General features: G+C 41.9%; 1 protein-coding gene across 1 annotated transcript in view; it reads left to right on the forward strand.

Moving 5' to 3' along the window:
• kcnq5a (potassium voltage-gated channel, KQT-like subfamily, member 5a) overlaps positions 1–20,459 on the forward strand; it is a 70,550-nt gene that overhangs the window by 46,625 nt on the left and 3,466 nt on the right. The window contains exons 8-15 of the mRNA XM_078787282.1: positions 2,174–2,268; positions 4,049–4,075; positions 12,739–12,980; positions 13,076–13,184; positions 17,212–17,343; positions 17,471–17,587; positions 18,820–18,930; positions 20,310–20,436. Coding sequence (XP_078643408.1) covers positions 2,174–2,268; positions 4,049–4,075; positions 12,739–12,980; positions 13,076–13,184; positions 17,212–17,343; positions 17,471–17,587; positions 18,820–18,930; positions 20,310–20,436 — 960 coding nt within the window. The remainder of the gene's footprint in view (positions 1–2,173; positions 2,269–4,048; positions 4,076–12,738; positions 12,981–13,075; positions 13,185–17,211; positions 17,344–17,470; positions 17,588–18,819; positions 18,931–20,309; positions 20,437–20,459) is intronic.

Genomic DNA, 20,459 nt, shown 5'->3' on the forward strand with positions numbered 1-20,459 from the left:
TCTCTATTATGATCCTACAACATGATATGTAAATGATATGCAAATTAGCATATGACATTGCAGTCTGCTTTTTTTTACCGAGGAGTTGGCAACAGTGACAAGCTCATAAAACCTTTTCCCCAGCAGGTGAAAGAAATCTTGCTAGCAGACTTATTGTGTTTAAATGTGATTACGCTGCTCGCCTGTCAATCATTCATCACACACATCCCTCCATACCGCCACACAGGGGCGGGAAATCACCACCATCACCACCATCAGCACTTCACCACCGCTGGTCCGTTCTCACTAATTGGCCGTCACCTTTTAGTTTTTAAAAGATGACTCTAAAGTGGGCTCCAACGTGACCTGCTCCTGTCAGGTGATTGGTGGTCGTGTTCCCGCCCCTTGTCATGTTTCTGTGAGGGCCTTCTGGACTTGTCACTCTCCTGGCGCCATTAGCGGGTGTTCACACATGATGCAAAGAGCACACTCTAATGTGTGAGGCCACACAGTATGAGTGAGTAGGCGGGGTGCCTGAATGGCCTGCAGATGTTTGATTCCCATTTGGAGCCGTTTATAAGAATTGTTGTGTTTTCACTGCCGATTGTGAGTTTGTTTGTTAGGTAGCAGGATTTCACCAAAACTACTTCAACAGTTGCAGCAAAGCTTTGTGGAGAATGACTGCAAGACTTTGTTGACAGGAACATTTACATAAAAGTGAATTTAGGCTGTTACAATGATGGTTTTGGACCCTTATAATGCTTTAAAAAATATAAAAAGTGGAATATTTAAAAAAACAATAGCATCTTTGTTAATTGAAACGTTGAAAATGATTATGAACTAACCTGTTCCCTGAACTGGTACGCACAGTGACATCGCAGAGAAAAAGAAAATTAAATCCTACCCCTCCATCTGGTACTTTTACAATCAGTAACTATTACATTTGTTCACTTCCTGCTTTCCTAATATAATTTTAGTTTTTTTTTTTAACTTTAATTTAATTTAATTATTTTTTGCTGCATACTGAAGTACAATGTGATTGCGATTGTCTCATCAATGTGATTGTCCGACTACCTTAACTGCATCGTTGCTGTGTAAATAATTATGTTGTGTAACCTTATTAATGCATGACACTGTCAATTATTCCAGAAAATAGGTACATTTTCCTTATTTCACGTATTTTTCTCTAATTGCTGACAATAATGACAAACTTTCTTGTGCTTGATATCAAAACCATGTTTGCATTGTCTCTAAAGGACTACTACTTTTTGCACATTTTCCTATGTGCAAATTATTCCAGACAATAGGTATATTTTCCTTATTTCTTGTATTTTTCTCTAAACACTGAAAATAATGACAAACTTTCTTGTGCATGATATCAAAACCGTGTTTGCGTTGTGTCTAAAAGACTACTTTTTGCACATTTTCCTATGTGCAAATTATTCCAGAAAATAGGTAAATTTTTCTTATTTCACGTATTTTTCTCTAAATACTGAAAATAATGACAAACTTTCTTGTGCTTGATATCAAAATCATGTTTGCGTTGTCTCTACTTTTTGCACATTTTCTTACTACATGGTGTGGCCACTCACTCTAAAGCTTAACTGTAAAAAGGGAGGTAAAGACTACAGGGCCTCCAAGATGGCTGCCAGCTGGTGACACGCTCAGGACGCCATGTTTATGTCACATGATCACATATTTCACATTCCCTTTTGGCTCACCACATCTGTGCCATTGCCCCTTTGTGTCGTCTTTCTCTCTGTGTGTGTGTGTGTGTGTGTGTGTTTGTGTGTGTCACGTGGTCCTCCACCAGGCGGCTTGGCGTCTGTACTCCACTGACGGTGCTCGTCCCTACCTCCGAGCCACCTGGCATCACTACCAAAGTGCCCTCCCCCCCTTCAGGCATGTATCCTCCCCGCTGCCCGCTCTCCACCCACCACCACCAAAACCACCACCGCCTCCTCCTTCCAACAACCCACCCCCGTCCCACACGGTGCATCAACAGTACTCCCATCACAAAATAACCTAATCAGCTTTTTCTCTTTGTTCCTCTTCTCACTACTTTAACTCCATCACCTTGTGACCCCCCCCTTCCCTTCTTCCCTCCCTCAACCACCTTCCCTCCTTTCCTACTCTGGCCTTTGTTTACATTTCCAATCATGACCTCTTCCCTCCTTCTTGACTCTGCACGTAGTGTGTCTGGCGTAGTTACGCTGCCGATGAGAACTCGGTTTCCATTGCTACCTGGAAGCCTCATTTGAAGGCATTGCATACCTGCAGCCCCGCCAAGTAGGTGACCTGACTTACTGACCTACAAACATGGCCGCTGCTGCTGCTGAAAAGCCCTTCTTCGCCTCACGTCTGCTCCTCAGCTGCCGCCACCCGGCGCAGCCTCAACACACGTCTTTCTACCTCCATCTTTTTCACCTAGCGACCACTATGTCGTTGCACGTGACTCTCTTCATACTTCCTCCTCTGGCATGTTGAGCCGAGCATGCGTCGCTCTTGCCACCCGCTCGCCACGGGCGTCATTCTCACCTATCTTAACACCGGCCACAATATTAGGAACGCTTGCATGTTCTCCAAAAGAGCTACTAAAAGGGCTATGCTCATTTTTGAGGTATCATTTTCAACAAAACGTTGTTGTTGTGTGCATACATCATAGTGAGAACTGTTTCTAATATTTTGGCTACCTTATATCATATGTTTAACATGGAAGAGACAAAATATTAGAAACACAACATACATCAGGGGTCTCAAACACGCGGCCTGCGGGCCAAATGTGGCCCAAATGTGCGACCCGCGCAAGTTTGATATGGATGCTGTATGGTATCATGTACCCAGAAAAAATTATTACGTTTGATTAATGTTCATGTTAAAGGTTAAATAACTGTTAATAGTTATCCTCCCTATCTGTGTGGAAGTGGTAAGTTTTTGGCTATTTAAGTTTAAAGGAAATAACTTGAAGGCTACCGTTTAGGTCGCTAGCTCTCTCGTTTGCGAGTTAGCATGTGTTTCAAGACCCCACAGTTCAAGACCCCATATGTTGTAAATAAAAAAAAGTATAAATGTGACTATAGTCGTGTTTTGTCATGTCTACAGGGCTCTAATAATGCTTTGATAATTTTAATCTGAAAAAAATAATTTGTCTACCCACCAACTGTGGTTTCTTAAGTTTTTATTATTTGCCGTTTTATTATTATTATTATATTTATTTATTTATTACTGATTGATTGATTGATTTTCTTTATTCTTGATTTGTTTATTTATTTTTCATCTTATTTTTCTGAAGAAAAATAAAAAGTAAGATATTTGAGAACAGCGGAATGTTTTATCAGAGCTTTTCTTGTAGAAAATTGGAACCAAAGCAAAGTTTTAAAAAAAAATTTGTTTTTAATAAATGCGTTTTTTTTTTTTTGGAAAACCTGATGCGGCCCAGTTTCACCCAGACCCGAGCTCCAGTGGCCCCCAAGTAAATTGAGTTTGAGACCCCTGGCATACATAGTCATACCATGTAGATGTGCTGTACAGTATACACATCCAACATCCGCAATGCCTCCCAAGAACATTAACAGTAATAATATTGTGACTCAAAAGTGAGCATCGTTAGCTTCAGCATGTGTACCTAATAAAGCGCCCAAATTAGTAAGTTAAGTCAGACCATACATGAGAACAAAAGACAAAAGAGTTCACGCATCGGCGCAACGTCCCTCTACAGGGCTTTATCGAATAAAAAGCCACGGAAAAGCCAAGCTAAACACGTTGAATTAGCGAGACGCCATTTGCTTTGGCGCTTCATTTGTTGTTTTAGATGTTTTGCCAGACAAACGTTCCACGCAAGGCCTCATCCGCATGCCACATCCTCGACTTTATACCTTCGCCGGTTCCCACGCCTTTCCACATTGTCTTCTTCTTCTTCTTCTTGTGGTTCTTGTGCACGGTTCACAGCTTGCATGCGTTACCTTCTTGGCCTCCTTAGCGGAATGTTCTCTCGTAGAGGCTATTTTTAATCCTCTGGAAGACTGACTTCTCTCCCTTTGTCTCCTCCTCATCGCACTAACCATCGAAGGAAAGAGCAGGGCGAGGCCACTTACAGGTTTGTATGATTCTCCACCCCTTCGTTGCTACATTTACAAATACACACACAAAAAACCACAATGGATGACCATGGTTTGCTGCCCAAGGAAATGTGCAACCAGATTTCAACCTTCAGTGTTTACATGTGTATTTATGTCTAGCGAGTTGTACCGATTGTGACCGATTGATTGTTGTATTGGTTCAAGGCTGAGGCTTGAGACACTTGCTGGTCACAATATTAGATAATATTAGGTACCGGAGTTGTGTGCTTAAAATTGAGTACACTATACAGTAGAAGGAATATTTCTATACAGCTTGTATAGCAGTATAGTTTACTATTCTCGCAGCCATTACTGCTGCCAACACAAGCAAGTGTCATAACTGTGTCTTGTACGGAGCTGCATGAGTGCTACCACTACTGGAATACCTGTTGTGACACTTTTGAGCACATTTTGTCTTCCACAGTGGTGCACAATTTTGCATGCCACTGAGTAAATTGATAGTAAACAGTTGTAAAGTATGCAGGGCTGCGTTCGAGTGCGCTATAAAAATGTGTGGCACGCATACTGTAATTTCCGTGAACTTTAGTCATGAACGCACCGCAACTTGTGCCTAAACAAAGCGTATCAAAGCGTGTCTCATTCACATGAATGGGTTAACTTTTCCGTCACCTCTTAGAGCAAGTTGGGGTGAATTCTGTAGCCTCTAAGTTTTTTTTATTATTGTTAGTAAGTGATCATAATGTCCAAGGCAATGTCTTCACGTTAGCAATTCCCTGTCCCGAACTGTCAGTGCCTCCTTTTTTCTAGTTTATGCCTCCTTCCTACACTTTCCGCATCCTCTTTTTACAACTGCGAGGTAATATAAACCTACCTTTCTCTTCTGCTTGATCTTCTTCTCTGGAGTTCGTCATTGTCCTTTGCAAATAGAGGAATTAATAAAGGTAGCATGACGTGGGACGCAGCAGGAACAAATATTGTCGCAATTGCCTCATGGATGCGGGAAGTGGTGGTGACAATGCGGGAATCATGACTCACTAGACGTAAACAGTACTTGACGTGGTTTAAATAAGTCGTGTGGGAGTGTGGGTCATTTTGTGCCAGTACACACCATTTTTCGATGACGAATAGCATGCCTAGTGCGTACTTAAACAGAATGCAAAGAATAGACTAGTCTTCAATAAATACATGACACGCGTGACATTGTTTCAGAGTGCCTTCATTCTGAAATTTCACTCAAAATCTGTTGTGAAAGTGAAAGTCTTACAAAGTAAAGTCAATGAGGGGAAACATAAACTCCAACATATCTATCTATTTTTCTGTGGTTGTAAAGTCATATTGGGTGTTTTGAAAGGATCTCATATACATAAAGAGGGTTATTGTTATAAGAGCCCTGTTTTGTAAGCAAAGGTAAGTGGTGAAAAAAACACTATTCATTCATTGGGGTGCTGGAGCCTATCCCAGCTGTCTTCGGGCGAGAGGCAGGGTACACCCAGGACTGGTCTATGAGAGTACACAAGCAGGTCAGGTGTTCATATATTTGTACCCATTCATTCATTTTCTACTGTTTATCCTCACGAGGGTCACTGGGGTGCTGGAGCCTATCCCAGCTGTCTTGGGGCGAGAGGCAGGGTACACCCTGGACTGATCTCCAGCCAATCACCAATCAATGACTCCAATATTTCATCACAAAAAAAGTTTGTTTCTACCTTTTTCTGTTCTTTATTAAATCAGCAGTAGAACAAAGGTAAGTTTCAGGAAAATATCAGTTGCCAACTAAAAAAGGGAGAAATTTTCCATTTTCTTTTCCTCATTCGGGTTGCGGGGGTATGCTAGAGCCTATACCAGCTGACTTCAGGCGAGAGGCAGGGTATACCCTGGACTGGTGGCCAGCCAATCACAGGGCACATATAGACAAACAACCATTCACACTCACATTCATACCTATGGACAATTTGGAGGCGCCAATTAACCTAGCATGTTTTTGGAATGTGGGAGGAAACCGGAGTACCCGGAGAAAACCCACGCATGCACGGGGAGAACATGCAAACTCCACACAGAGATGGCCGAGGGTGGAATTGAACCCTGGTCTCTTAGCTGTGAGGTCTGCGCTAACCACTCGATCACCGTGCCGCCCGTGTCATTTACATATACATATATATTCATGAGGCACATGAATACCATTAAAAGCAAAGGTTTTCCCTGATTTGTCATGTCATGCTAATATTGTTTAATAAGCTCTGGCTTGTATTCCCCACACTCAAAGATGGAAAGTATTTTGGTGGCCAATTGGTTTGGTGTTCAAATCCCTGCTTGGGCATCTCTGTTTGGCGTTTACGTGGTCTTTTTTTCCCACATCTCAAAAAGCTTAACTGGATACTCTGGCGACCAGTACAGTCCTCTTGCCAGAAGTCAGCTGGGATAGGCTCCAGCACACCCTAATGATAACAAGTACTGGAGAAAACATTTTTGGAAATATTGGCATGTTTCAGCTTTTTTTTTTCTACACTCTAGTTAAGACAGACAAACATGCTCGTCATCTTCAAAGCAAATATTTAATTAGACCCGCCAGTGCTCGCATCCAGAATTCCGAGGCCACATCAATCCCTACCTTTTAATTAGAAATTCCTTTCTTAGACACTGTTGTGGCGAAAAGCCCAATTTGCACTCGTCAAATCACACTTTTGGACACCTTTTATGGTACTGTTTGTTAGCTTTGCAGGCCGTCGGCTAAATTTGCGAGTAGCTTTTGTTTTAGCAAATGTATAAACATCAACTGTGGTGTTTATTTGAGCCACTCAACCACTCAACTATTTTGTTTCATTTAGATTAAAGTGCCCGAAATCACTACAGCTGTCACATTTCAGCAAACGTATGATTCTGTCTTGTCATGGAACAATATTATAGAAAGTATAGATTCATTAAAAATGGGCATTTCGGACATAGTGTGATGTGGTGATTAATCATGATTAATTGATTTGAAAAATGTGATTAATCTGATTTAGAAATTGTAATATTTGAATATTTGACAGCATTTAATACATCCTGGACTGGTGGCCAGCCAATCACAGGGCACATATAGACAAACAACCATTCACACTCACATTCATACCTATGGACAATTTGGAGTCGCTAATTAACCTAGCATGTTTTTGGAATGTGGGAGGAAACCGGAGTACCCGGAGAAAACCCACGTATGCACGGGGAGAACATGCAAATTCCACACAGAGACGGCCGAGGGTGGAATCGAACTCGGGTCTCCTCGCTGTGTGGCCTGTATGCTAACCACTTTGACGGCGGTAGAGTGGTTAGCGCGCAGACCTCACAGCTTGGAGACCAGGGTTCAGTTCCACCCTCGGCCATCTCTGTGTGGTGTTTGCATGTTCTCCCCGTGCATGTGTGGGTTTTCTCCCACATTCCAAAAACATGCTAATTAATTAATTGGCGACTCCAAATTGTCCATAGGTATGAATGTGAGTGTGAATGGTTGTTTGTCTATATGTGCCCTGTGATTGGCTGGCAACCAGTCCAGGGTGTACCCCGCCTCTCGCCCAAAGACAGCTGGGATAGGCTCCAGCATCCCCAGCGACCCTTGTGAGGAAAAGCGGTAGAAAATGAATGAATTAATATATTATAATATAATATAATAAATATCATAATATATTCTTTTTAGATGTTATATTTGTGAATATGCACCCATCTTCTACTAAGTACCAACTCACTAAATGTTTGAATGTTTTTGAATGTGATAGTTTAAAGGGAGGTGGCTGGAACGAGAAGACTTTAATTAACGTAATTCACATTTTACCCTTTGACAACAACTGGCAGCCTCATGTAGATCCTGGCATTTCAACTTATTCTACATTTCTACGTTCTAAGACACACAAATGTGCTCGTCATCCTCAAAGCAAACTTTTAATTAAGCCCACCAGCGTCCGCATCCAGCATTCCCAGCCTCACAAATCCCTCACTTTAATTAGGTTTTCCTTTCTTAGAAATTCGTGTGGCGCAAAGCCCAATTTGCACTTGTCAAATGGCACTTTTGCACACCTTTTATGTTGCTGTTTCCTAGCTTAGCTCGGCGCACACTAAACAGCTGGCGGCTTTTGTTTGAGCAGACATGTAAACATCGACAATAGTGTTAAAATATTTAGTGTCATTTGGATTAAAGTGCCAAAAACAACTACGGGATCTTACAAAAAGAAGAACAGCCATCACATTGCAGCATGTTGGCAGCACTCGTGCATGCTACCACCACGCTTGACTGTAGGAAGGACACAATTATCGTGCTACTCACTTGCGTACACAAGCTGTACACTGACTACTCCAAAGGTAAACCTTTCTATAGTATATATTATATACTATAATAATGTACTATAATAACATAAAAAAGTGCCACCCAGGTTCCCAAGGGTGTTGATCATGCACTGCTTCACAATGTACATGTTGGAATTCATGTTTACCCTCAGTGAACCGCAGCTCCCCCAATGCCGGCAGCACTCATGCATGCTACCACTACCACCATGCTTGACTGAAAGAAAGACAGTTATCTTGTTATTCACTTGCATTTTCAGTAAATAGAAAATCTATACTGATAAACAAGCTGTGCAATGACTACTCTAAAGTGTATTTTCTATGGTATATATTATATAATAATAATAATAATAACATACAATACTATAATAAGCTCAGCTTCCCAATGGAGGGGATCACACACTGCTTCACAAAGTCACAGTTAATGTTGGAATTCGTGTTTGCCTTTGATGAACCACAGCTCCCCTGTGTTGGCAACACTCATACACACTATCACCACTGTGCTTGACTGTAGGAAGGACAGTTTTCTTGCTACTCACGTTTTCGCAATGTTACAGTATAGGTTGGAATTCATGTTTGCCCTCAATGAACTAAAGCTCCCCAAGGCTGGCAGCACTCGTGCAGCCTCATGCAGACCACAGTCCGTTCATACCATGCCCTCTGTTGGTACAGCGCATGATCTTGTTGATAGCAAAGTTGTTATCGTTCCACTTTGCAGAAGATCTTGTCTTGATGATTCCTATATATGGTATCTTCCAATCCCGGAGAACCGGGATAAAAGGTGTGAAGGATGCTTACTTATCTATTAGTCGGTGCAAATGAGACATTTCTCCAAATCTGACCATACTAAGTACTAAGTTTTTTCAACCTTGATTATGAGGTGGGCTGCACGACGGTCGAGTGGTTAGCTCGCAGACCTCACAGCTAGGAGACCCGAGTACAATCCCATCTCTGTGTGGAGTTTGCATGTTCTTCCCGTGCATGCATGGGTTTTCTCCGGGTACTCCGTTTTCCTCCCACATTCCAAAAAACATGCTAGGTTAATTGGCGACTCCAAATTGTCCATAGGTATGAATGTGAGTGTGAATGGTTGTTTGTCTATATGTGCCCTGTGATTGGCTGGCGACCGGTCCAGGGTGTACCCCGCCTCTCGCCTGAAGTCAGCTCCAGCTCCAGCGTAACCTGAATGAGGAAAAGAAAATCGATTTTTTTTTTAGTTGGTAACTGATATTTTCTTGAAACTTACCTATGTTGTACTGCTGATTACTAAAGAACAGAAAAAGGTAAAAACAAACTTTTTTTTTCTGATGAAAGATTGGAGTCAAATACAGCTGGGATAGGCTCCAGCACCTCCTGCGACCCTTGTGAGGATAAGCGGTAGAAAATGAATGAAAGAATGAATGATTATTAGGTGTGCGTCCTTCAAACGAGCATCTGTGTGTGCTACAGTCAATAATTCCACATATTGGTTAAAAGGACTTGAAGATTTTTAATCATTTCAATACGCAGAAATATACGAGTGTTTAAGATTTCCGGATAAATAATGAGCAATACAGTTTTTCAAAGTAGGCTTTGAGTTTTAACCCCCCCGTGCGGTTGAGTTTGACACCCCTCCTGTAGGTCAAGCTTGTCCCTGCTGCAAGACACCTTCACTGACTGTACCGTGCACACCGAGGGCGGCCAATAATAACCTTGTGGCTTGCTGCTGGGAGCCGTGTTTATTAAAATGGAGCCCTGCAGTGCACATCGAAGAGGAAATGATTTCCCTCACGGCTGAAAAGCCAAACAGAGTGAATCACAGTGTGGATGCTTAGTCACAACACAACAGCATCATCCATACATTGCCTTCGTCGTTCTTCTAGCAAATATGTACTCTTCCTTTACTTTGTGTACTCTGCTCCAATATTGTCTGTGTGGCTGGGGATTCCTCCTCATCTTTTAATATCCTTCCTCCTCTACCTCCTCTTCCCTCCTTCCTTCCTTTACTCTAGTAAGAGTCACGGGAAGTTCTTCCGAAGGTATACTAGGAAATACAGGAGGTACTTCCCAACATCCTCTTTACGCGGCAAGCTATGGGAATGACTGACTAATAGCATGGAGGACAACATTAGAAATCAGAAATGGTTTATTGCCCTGTATGATCAAACACATACTAGGAATTTGTTTTGGTATAGTAGGTGCAGACACAACTATTAAAAAAGAATGAAAAATACAAAATATACAGAATAACAGTATAAATATATGTACACAGTCTGTTTTTTGTTTGTTAATATACAGTCGTCCCTTGATTATCACAGTTAATTAGTTCCAGACCTGTGGAAGTGAGTTGGGAGTCATTATTAGAACCCTGTGAATATGAGACTACACTCCTATAGTCACCTTTATACAAATACAGTAAAGTCTCGTTATATCGATATCGGTTATAACGAATTACTACTTATTACGATACTATTTTCATTTCCCGGCAAATTTCTAGTCTTTTATGATATAATTAGTTCTGTTAGTACGATACACGGTTATTATGATAATCCGGTTACTACGATGCCCTTTTCATCTCCCGCCAGCCAATTTGGTCTGCTTATATCGATACAAAAGCAGCTTAAATCAATCTTTGCTTAAGGATTTCAATACCAAAAAAGAACACGGCGAACGGCTGCTTCCAGTCAACTTTATTTTTCACACTTCCACCACCATAGCGCAGCACACACACACCGATTCCCGCACTTCCTGGTTCACAGGTCATGCTCAACCCGCCCCACATTGCTGGCCAAACACATGCTTGCAACAGAAGAACCAACTGCGTGCATTATTGCCCACTTTTAATGCAGTTCGGCGCAGGATCGGATATATGGATAGTCCGGTTATATCGGTATTTTTTCCGACTCCCGAGAATATCGATATAACGAGACTTTACTGTAGTACCTAATATAATAGGCATGATAAGCAATAATAACAAACAATAACTCATTGTTAGCTCTCAAACGTAATGCAATAAAGAAAAAGAATAAGGCATAAAAGAAAAAGATCGACATTAGCCACGTTTGGTACTTCATTGATACTGTGTATCCATGCCAGTCTGACCTGAATCTAGCATACATAGACGTACACTCCGACACTACTGGTATCTTTGTTTATCATTGGTAGCAGTGGCTTTCACTTCAAATGTGAAGCACTTTGGATACCTTGAAAAGCGATGTATAAAATCGAATCCTTTGTTATTATCACATTGCACAACACTTTTTTGCCGGTTTAAATAATATATACCAAGCTTACAAGTGAGCCTCCAATTTATTTATTCTAAACATAAGAATGGGTTTGAAATTGAGCGAGGAAGAAGTAAAATGACCAAACCAAGAAAGTACCACTTCCACAACAATAATCAACTACGAAACAGCGATCATTTATTACTTTTTTTTATGAAAAAGTGCCGTAGAGTAAGGAAGAGATATTCGTGAGGGACGACTGTATTTCATCTGTTTTATTCAATAAAAAGTGTGCTGACAAAGGCAAACCTACAGCAATGTCCAACACATTTGGCTTTGCATGTGGCACAAAAGTTATAATATCGACTTTTTTTTACTAGAACACGAGCTAAGCGCTTTCTGAAATGCAACATTTTAAGAACAGGACGTTTGGGTTGGAAGTGCAAGATTTGAGAGTCGAACCAATGCGGTGTGTTGCTGAATGTCATTGTTTAATTGGAAATTGTTTTAAATTGTGCACGATGAAAGATGAGAAACATGCGGTGGCCTGCATTTGTTTTTTTTCCCCCCAACCCTGACTCTCTGGCCTGCTGCAGTGCATGCTGGTCCTTTTTGATTCAGGCCTTGCTTTTTGGTTTTGGATTGGAAAGACGCTCATGTGCGATTTCAAGTATTTTAGGGCTGGTTTCTGTAGCTTCTGATGAAGTTTTTGTCACCAGTTTAGCTGGAACACGCACATTCATGATGCGGTTGTGAAAACGAAACATTTAGTACAGAGCTCTTACACGGTTTTAAATGTGTATCTGTGTTGCAATGTTGTTGCATTTTGTGTTTTTTTAATTTAAAATATCATTAAATTAATTTATACGTTTTTATACTAAGCGTTTTTTCTCGTTTTGATGATGACGTACTGTTACACCTTTAGTGTCGAGGGCTTGGCAGGCAAGCTGGATTTTGCACTTTTCTTTTGGGCATGTCATCTGAATGGTGTTTAGTTGGAGTGAACACTCTCAAGCAGACCCTAAGTTTGTCTATTCTTCTCCTCTCCCCATGTGTCTTGTCCACCCAAACTCACAAATCCACCTTTAATCACTTCCCCTACTTCCCTCCCAACCTCCCAACCTTCATCTGACCTTCAACGCACATCGTTCCTTCAAACCACACAGCCAAAAGTTGAGCTTTAAGGAGCGAGTCCGCATGGCGAGTCCCCGGGGACAGAGTATGAAGAGCCGGCAGTCGTCCATCAACGACCGACAGCGCTGTTCCCCAGGCAACGAGGTGGCGAGCGGCGCTGAGCTGATGAGCGGGAGCCCGGCCAAAGTGCAGAAGAGCTGGAGCTTCAATGACCGCACCAGGTTTAGACCCTCCTTGAGGCTGAAGAGCCAGTCGCGGACCGTTGCCTCAGACGGTGAGCTGCACTGACTGTGTGTGTGTGTGTGTGTGTCAGAAAAGCAAAATAACAAAAAGACAAGTGTCTTTCTTGACAAAACCGCCGTCTCTCAGTGGACACAGGCATGACCACAGAGGATTCCCAAGATGAGAGAGGCTGCCACTGTGACATCACCGTGGAGGATCTGTCCGCTCCCCTCAAGGCGGTCATCAGAGCTGTCAGGTGAGACCTAAAATGGACATTTTACGGCCTTTGAGGTGCCACCAGTCAACATCTCCATGTTCTATATTGTATGTGCTTAAATTCAGTCATCAGTGGTTGAACAAGAGCTCCTTAGTTGTCTTAATTATTCAGCCAGAGGACATAGAGGGAGGCTGATGTCATTACAGCACCCCAATGAAGGTGTTGCTCAGGTGCAGTGCATTATGGGAAAGCTTTATGAGTCCCCCATGCCCCCATTGTAAACTTGCATTGGTATATGTATCAGTTATACCTTTTGAGTGTTAAGTTGCTGTGTGATGAGTTTAGTTTTCATAGTAAGCTACATAGTTAGATTGTTACGCTGTTATATTTACTGACCTGTGATTTCCAGTGGGTTGACAAGCTGATTTAACAATTAGACAATTAAACAATTAGTAGCGGACAAAAACTCCACAGAGAGACCTGCACATATTTTAAATGGTTCTTTTAATTAATTCAGTGATATCATTTCAATACCGGGCTGCACGGTGGGGTTAGCACACAGGTCACACAGCTTGGAGGCCAAAGTTCGATTCCACCCTCGGCCATCTCTGTGTGGATTTTGCATGTTCTACCCATGCATGTGTGGGTTTTCTCCGGGTACTCCGGACTCCCACATTCCAAAAACATGCTAGGTTAATTGGTGACTCCAAATTGTCCATAGGTATGAATGTGAGTGTGAATGGTTGTTTGTCTATATGTGCCCTGTGATTGGTTGGCGACCAGTCCAGGGTGTACCCCGCCATATACCCATTAATGTATTATCAATCTGCTGAATGCTAATATTTTTTATGAATGCAAGAACTGACACCGAGTTATATATATATGTTTTTAAAGTATATATTTCCTCCTTTGTTTGTGTTCTCGAGAGGTTTCACGCTGCTGTGCACAGTTGTGTTGTTGAGTGAACAGACAGATGAACGTCCATTGTAACGGCACCCTGGTGGTACAATGTTTGTCCCTTCTGCTCCCCCCCCATTTCTTCATCATTCAATTCTCATGACGAAGAACAAAGTGCAAGCAAATCCACATATTGTTCACATCTGAATTCCTCCATTGCAACTGCATTGCAATGGTAAAAAAAAGAATTTGGACACATGCTGGCGTGTGTCCATTTGGCTCGTCATCTTTATTCTAGCTAACATTAGCCATCAGTTGCTCTATAAATTGTGAAATATTACAGCCAACTGTTGAATATAGCTTTTCAAAAGTGCGGCAACTTTCTTCAGAAGTTATCCCTCAGGTCATCTGGCCGACTTGCATTTGCAGCATTTTTCTTACACATTTGTTTTTGTTCCTATAGGTTTTATGTGATTGCAGCATGCATTTTTATTATTGCATTTTCTCATTGAATTTATTTTATGATGTTTGTGTGTGTTTGGTTTTGTATTATTTCTGCGTTTGGGTGTTACTGCGTGTTTGATCACAAAGTTGAAAGCATGTAATTGTTCGCAACATCTTACTAAGAGGAAGAATTAAGACTCGGGGATAGCTAAGGACCCTGGGACAACTTCTGTTTGATGAATATATCAATTCAGGTGGGGGTGTCCAGAGTGCGGCCCCAGGGGCCATTTTTGGTCTGCAGTTTGTTTTTTAATAGGCATATTCTATAATGTTTGTTATTATTGAGATTTTAGATATTACATTGCTTTATCACCTACAACACAAAGCTAAGATACGGATGCTTTGCTAGCATATATTGACTTACAACAGATTGGTTTTAGCACCTTTTAATAGAATAGAATATTAACTCATTCATTCATTCATTTTCTACCGCTTTTTCCTCAAGAGGGTCGCGGGGGTGCTGGAGCCTATCCCAGCTGTCTACAGGCAAGAGGAGGGGTACACCCTGGACTGGTGGCCAGCCAATCACAGGGCACATATAGACAAACAACCATTCACACTCACATTCATACCTATGGACAATTTGGAGTCGCCAATTAACCTAGCATGTTTTTGGAATGTGGGAGGAAACCGGAGTACCCGGAGAAAACCCACGCATGCACGGGGAGAACATGCAAACTCCACACAGAGATGGCCGAGGGTGGAATTGAACCCTGGTCTCCAAGCTGTGAGGTCTGCGCGCTAACCACTCGACCGCCGTGCATAATAATATAATATAATATCATATCATATCATATCATATCATATCATATCATATCATATCATATCATATCATATCATATCATATCATATCATATCATATCATATCATATAAATGGCATGTAAAGGTCTGCCTCTGTACTTTAGTAGTAAATAGTCCATCCAGGAAGTGCCAATGTATTGTTCTCATGTTGTCCTAACAAGGGTTTGAGAAGAGCTGGTGGGGTACTAGCCCCACCTTGCCTGCCCACCCAGCAGGCCTCCATGGGCAGCCAGACCTCAGGCCTTTCCCAGGGTGTCGGGTTGAGGTTTAGGTGCCGTCTCCCCCGGTGGGAACTGTTATAACTGAGGGTCATCTGTCGCCGCTGTTTTCACTCAGGCGGTGGGAAAGGCAGGCAACTGTAGGGAAGTGCCACCCACCGGGGAGGGATGACGAACAAGTGCATAGATCAGCTTACCTGTATCAATATTATTCGCGCGGGAAATACGACTCACGTTTGGATGCTGGGAGGGGGGGGCTTTAGTGTCTTCTTTGACACTGATGGAGTTATCTGATATTGCAACAATGTTTGCTTTGTTCCCCTCCGACAGTGATGGCTCAAGTCAGATTGAACTGTGACCCCCCCATACTGCACCCCGTTCTTGCTTTTGAAATGTTGTTGCTGCCCTCTTATGGTTGCTTTCTGTCCTTACATCTTTATGTCTATGTTACTGATGTTCATAAATACACCTCAAATTAGTAATTACAATTTTTATTACTTATTTGCCCTAATTACTATTCAGCAAAGTTTTGAAACGCTCCTGGGCTGCACGGTAGACGAGTGGTTAGCATGAGTGGTTAGTGGTTAGGCCTCACAGCTAGGAAACCCGAGTTCAATTCCACTCTCGGCCATCTCTGTGTGGAGTTTGCATGTTCTCCCCGTGCATGCGTGGGTTTTCTCCGGGTACTCCGGTTTCCTCCCACATTCCAAAAACATGCTAGGTTAATTAGCGACTCCAAATTGTCCATAGGTATGAATGTGAGTGTGAATGGTTGTTTGTCTATATGTGCCCTGTGATTGGCTGGCACCCAGTCCAGGCTATACCCTGCCTCTCGCCTGAAGTCAGCTGGTATAGGCTCCAGGATACCCCCGCAACCCGAATGAGGAAAAGAAAATGGAAAATTTCTCCCTTTTTTAGTTGGCAACTGATATTTTCCTGAAACTTACCTACTATGTTCTACTGCTGATTACTAAAGAACAGAAAAATGTAGAAACAAACTTTTTTTTCTGATGAAATATTGGAGTCATTGATTGGTGATTGGCTGGAGACCAGTCCAGGGTGTACCCCGCCTCTCGCTCAAAGACAACTGGGATAGGCTCCAGCACCCCCACGACCCTTGTGAGGATAAGCGGTAGAAAATGAATGAATGAATGAATGAATGAAACTCTCTCTGTTTTGTAAAAAGAAGTTAACCACTCGCTTTGGGTCGTGACCAAAAGGACAACCAAGATTGCGGGTCCAAGCGGCCATAATGAGTTTTCTCTTTTGGGTGGCTGGGGGGGGACCTTAGAGATAAGGTGAGAAGCACTGTCGTCTGCGAGAAACTCACTCACTGCTCCTCTGCATTGAGAGGAGCCAGATGAGTTGGTTCGGGCATCTGGTCAGGATGCCTTCCAGACTCCACCTTGGGAAGGTGATCATGGGACATCTGACCGGTAGGAGGCCTCGGGGAAGACCCAGGACACTGACCTGAGTCCCTGTTTAGACCACTGACCTAACCTCTAAGTAGAAGATGGATAAATGGGTACATTACATCTACTTACTCTTAACATGATGGAAGGGTAACATTTTTGAAGTACTTAAGGAAGACTACTGGATGCAAGTTGACTTCATGTACTTACAGTATTATGTGTTTATTGTGCAGGATCATGAGGTTCCACGTGGCGAAGAAGAAGTTCAAGGAGACGCTGCGTCCGTACGACGTGAAGGACGTCATAGAGCAGTACTCTGCGGGACACTTGGATATGCTGTGTCGCATCAAGAGCCTTCAGACCAGGTCAGAACACATTTATGGGTCCTCTATTTTTATGTGTCCCACATCCGGATCTCCTCGCCTCCACATTTGAAGCCACTTTTGATGCACTTTTTTTTTGTGTGGTATGTGTCTTTCTCTCTTACCTCAGACTGGACACTGTAGTTGGGCCCGCTCCGAGGCCGCTCAACAGGCGTGTCAAGACCTTTTCCTCCCCGTCGCTGCATTTATATTACAGTCAGGCGAGGAGGAAGTCCTCAGCACCGGGGTTAGACCCGCCCTGCCCCGCCCCATCTTGCTCGCTTACTCGCTGCTCCCCTTCAAACTAACACAAGACTAATGTCAACATAGCGTTCCAATGCTTTTACAGCATTAAGTACACATGCAGAATATAATGAGATCTCAAAATAACAACTTAGGTGATACTTTTAGCTGACCTAGAGGGGCAAGATTAGAATAATAAATAGTGAATAAATAGGAAATGAGGGGACAAATGTAAACACAGGTTCTTGTATTAAAATGTTGTAATATATAGTATTGTATTGTACACTTTAAATTGTCCCTATGCAGTTTTATGCATGACCGGAACTCATTAAATCCCTCAGTGATTATAAGTCAAGTGACTATGCCAGCATATGGGTCTGGTTTATGGGTTAAACAAAGGTTATAATAAGGTCTTCTCTAATGCAGAAAATAAACTATAACCAAGGCCAATAATTATAGGTTATCACATGGTTTGTCTGATATCAGGCCAGGTATCATGCCCCCAAGTGTCAGTATCAGCCCGAGACCGAAGGTCTGATACCAGACAAACCATGTGATGATCTTATTATCACATACTATGTAATTATGAGTTTATTATCACGTACTATTTAATCAAAAGACCATTTTGTTTCCAGAAAATGTTCAGTTTATTACATGTATTATATCTAAACAGTGTAAATACAATAATTGCAAAAATATTTCAACAATAATATTTTATCAACAGTCTTATCTTATCAATGTCTGACAATTAAAGTTCCATTAATCAAGTTTGGGTTTTTTGGTGACTGGAGAAGCACTAGGCACTAAGCACTTGTGCGCTGTTCTCTGATTGGTTGTTTCACGGGCACGATACCAGAGCAGCGCGCTCTGAGTGGACAGCTACGGGGGCTGATACTGGACATGGTTAAACGCTATACTTTATCAGTATCACTGCCCTGGGCTTTCACACAGTATCATTTCGGCCTTTTCCCGTATCATTCATGGGCGGTTTCTAGGGTACAGGGACAATTAATACTGTAGTATGTGATAAGTCTATTGTCTATTTAAGTCTATTTCCTATCTATATAAGAATTCTATTGGATCTCATTTTATTGTGCATCTGTGGTTTGTAAAGTGGATGGTGTTTTTTTTTGGTTAGTTTATCCTTCTCATTAAAGGCTTTCTATGTGATTAGCGACACTTGGACTTGTTTTATTCAAAGTCCTGCGTCTGACTCGGTCTTTCTCCTGTCTCCAGACTAGCCACTGCAGCAGGTTCTGGTCCCGGCTTGAGTAGTCGACTCAGGAACATGTCCTCCCCCGCTCTGCATTACTATTACGCCAACAAGAAGAAGAGCTCAGGCTCAGGGTTGCCTTTTATTTTTTATTATTATTCCTTTTTTATTTTGGATTTGCTAGCTTTGTTAGCTCCCCACAAGCACTCCCTTGACCGTTTAGCAGTTGCATCGTGGATGCAACTCAGTGATGACTTATTAACCCGCCCTACCAGATGGTTGCAGTTTGCATCTGCATGTACACGGTGTCGACGAACAGCAGAGATTGATGGGAATGTTGCATTTTACGTGTGGAAACGATAAGGTTGGCAGATCCTGTTCGACTCCAACCACCTGGGGAGGCTTTCATTGTTTCGCTGTGATATTGATTATTGTCATTTATGTATACTAACATGCACAGAGATCCCGCTTGCTGCATTAGATGATCTCCATGATTACGGCCCAGTAGGTTGTGTTTGAATGTTGCTCAATGGTGTGTATATGTGTCGTCAGTCTTTAAAGATCCCGTATTATACTGAAGTGACTTTTTAATGATGGTCTAACAGTAACATGTTACAGATAATTTTTTAAAAATAACTTTTAAAGATAATTGTGTGAAACTTTGATTATTTTTTTTATTATCACTTTTTAAATCTATGATTTCCTGTGTATGTGTCTTCTATTGTGGAGTTACATCATCACCTTTTTTTGCCTTTAGCTCAAAACAATGTAAACAACGTAAAAATAATCTTTGGGTATGAGTGGTCGCTTTGAATAGAAAACAAATCCGTCTTTTGTAGCAAGTTAATATTACATTGTTGACATATGGCATCTATAATATCTATTAAATGCAAAGTTACAGTGTACTGCATATGTACATAATAAGTGGATAAAGTGCACAATATTGGTTCTTGGAGACTCACACTCTGTTGGGGACTGGCATGGACAAATACCGCTCATTTGCATTAAAGCTACAGACACACAAAACGATGTGATTCCATTCAAGAGTACTAAAAACATTTTTAAATTGGCTTATTTCACTTCAAATGTACTAGTGTTGGATATGGGACTTATTTCAAAAGAAAAATATTATGATATGGGATTTTTAAATGAAGCCGGCTATTTGTTGTGTCATTTAAACCAAGTGCATATTTGACTTTACTCCTCAACAGGATAATATTGTCAGCTTGTGTCATATGAGTGTAAAAAAGCATTCAACTCATGTTTGTATCGAATGTGTGAAGATGCATATTTGAAGCTCAACATTGAGCGCTATTTAACCTGTAACAGCAATAATGCAATTGATGAGCCCCCCCTCCCCCTTTTTATTTTTCCACTAATCCTAACATCCTACTTTAGGTGTGCTCTTCAGCCTGACACAAAGTGGCGTGCGTGCCGCCGACTTCCATGACCAGTTTTTTCCCAATGTGGTAACTCCAATGTGTGTGTGTGTGTGTGTTTGTATGTCCACCAGGGTGGATCAGATCCTTGGAAAAGGCCAAATTCCTGTGGATAAGAAGCTGAGGGACAAACTGAACCCAGATGGAGATCCTCACGAGGGCATGAGTATGCTGGGTCGTGTGTGTAAGGTGGAGAGGCAGGTGAGGAAAAAAAAACGTCTAAA

The sequence above is a fragment of the Doryrhamphus excisus genome, linkage group LG20 (assembly GCF_037039965.1).
Source record: "Doryrhamphus excisus strain RoL-2023G ecotype Guam linkage group LG20, RoL_Dexc_Guam_v1.1, whole genome shotgun sequence".
NCBI classification, from domain to species: Eukaryota; Metazoa; Chordata; class Actinopteri; order Syngnathiformes; family Syngnathidae; genus Doryrhamphus; species Doryrhamphus excisus.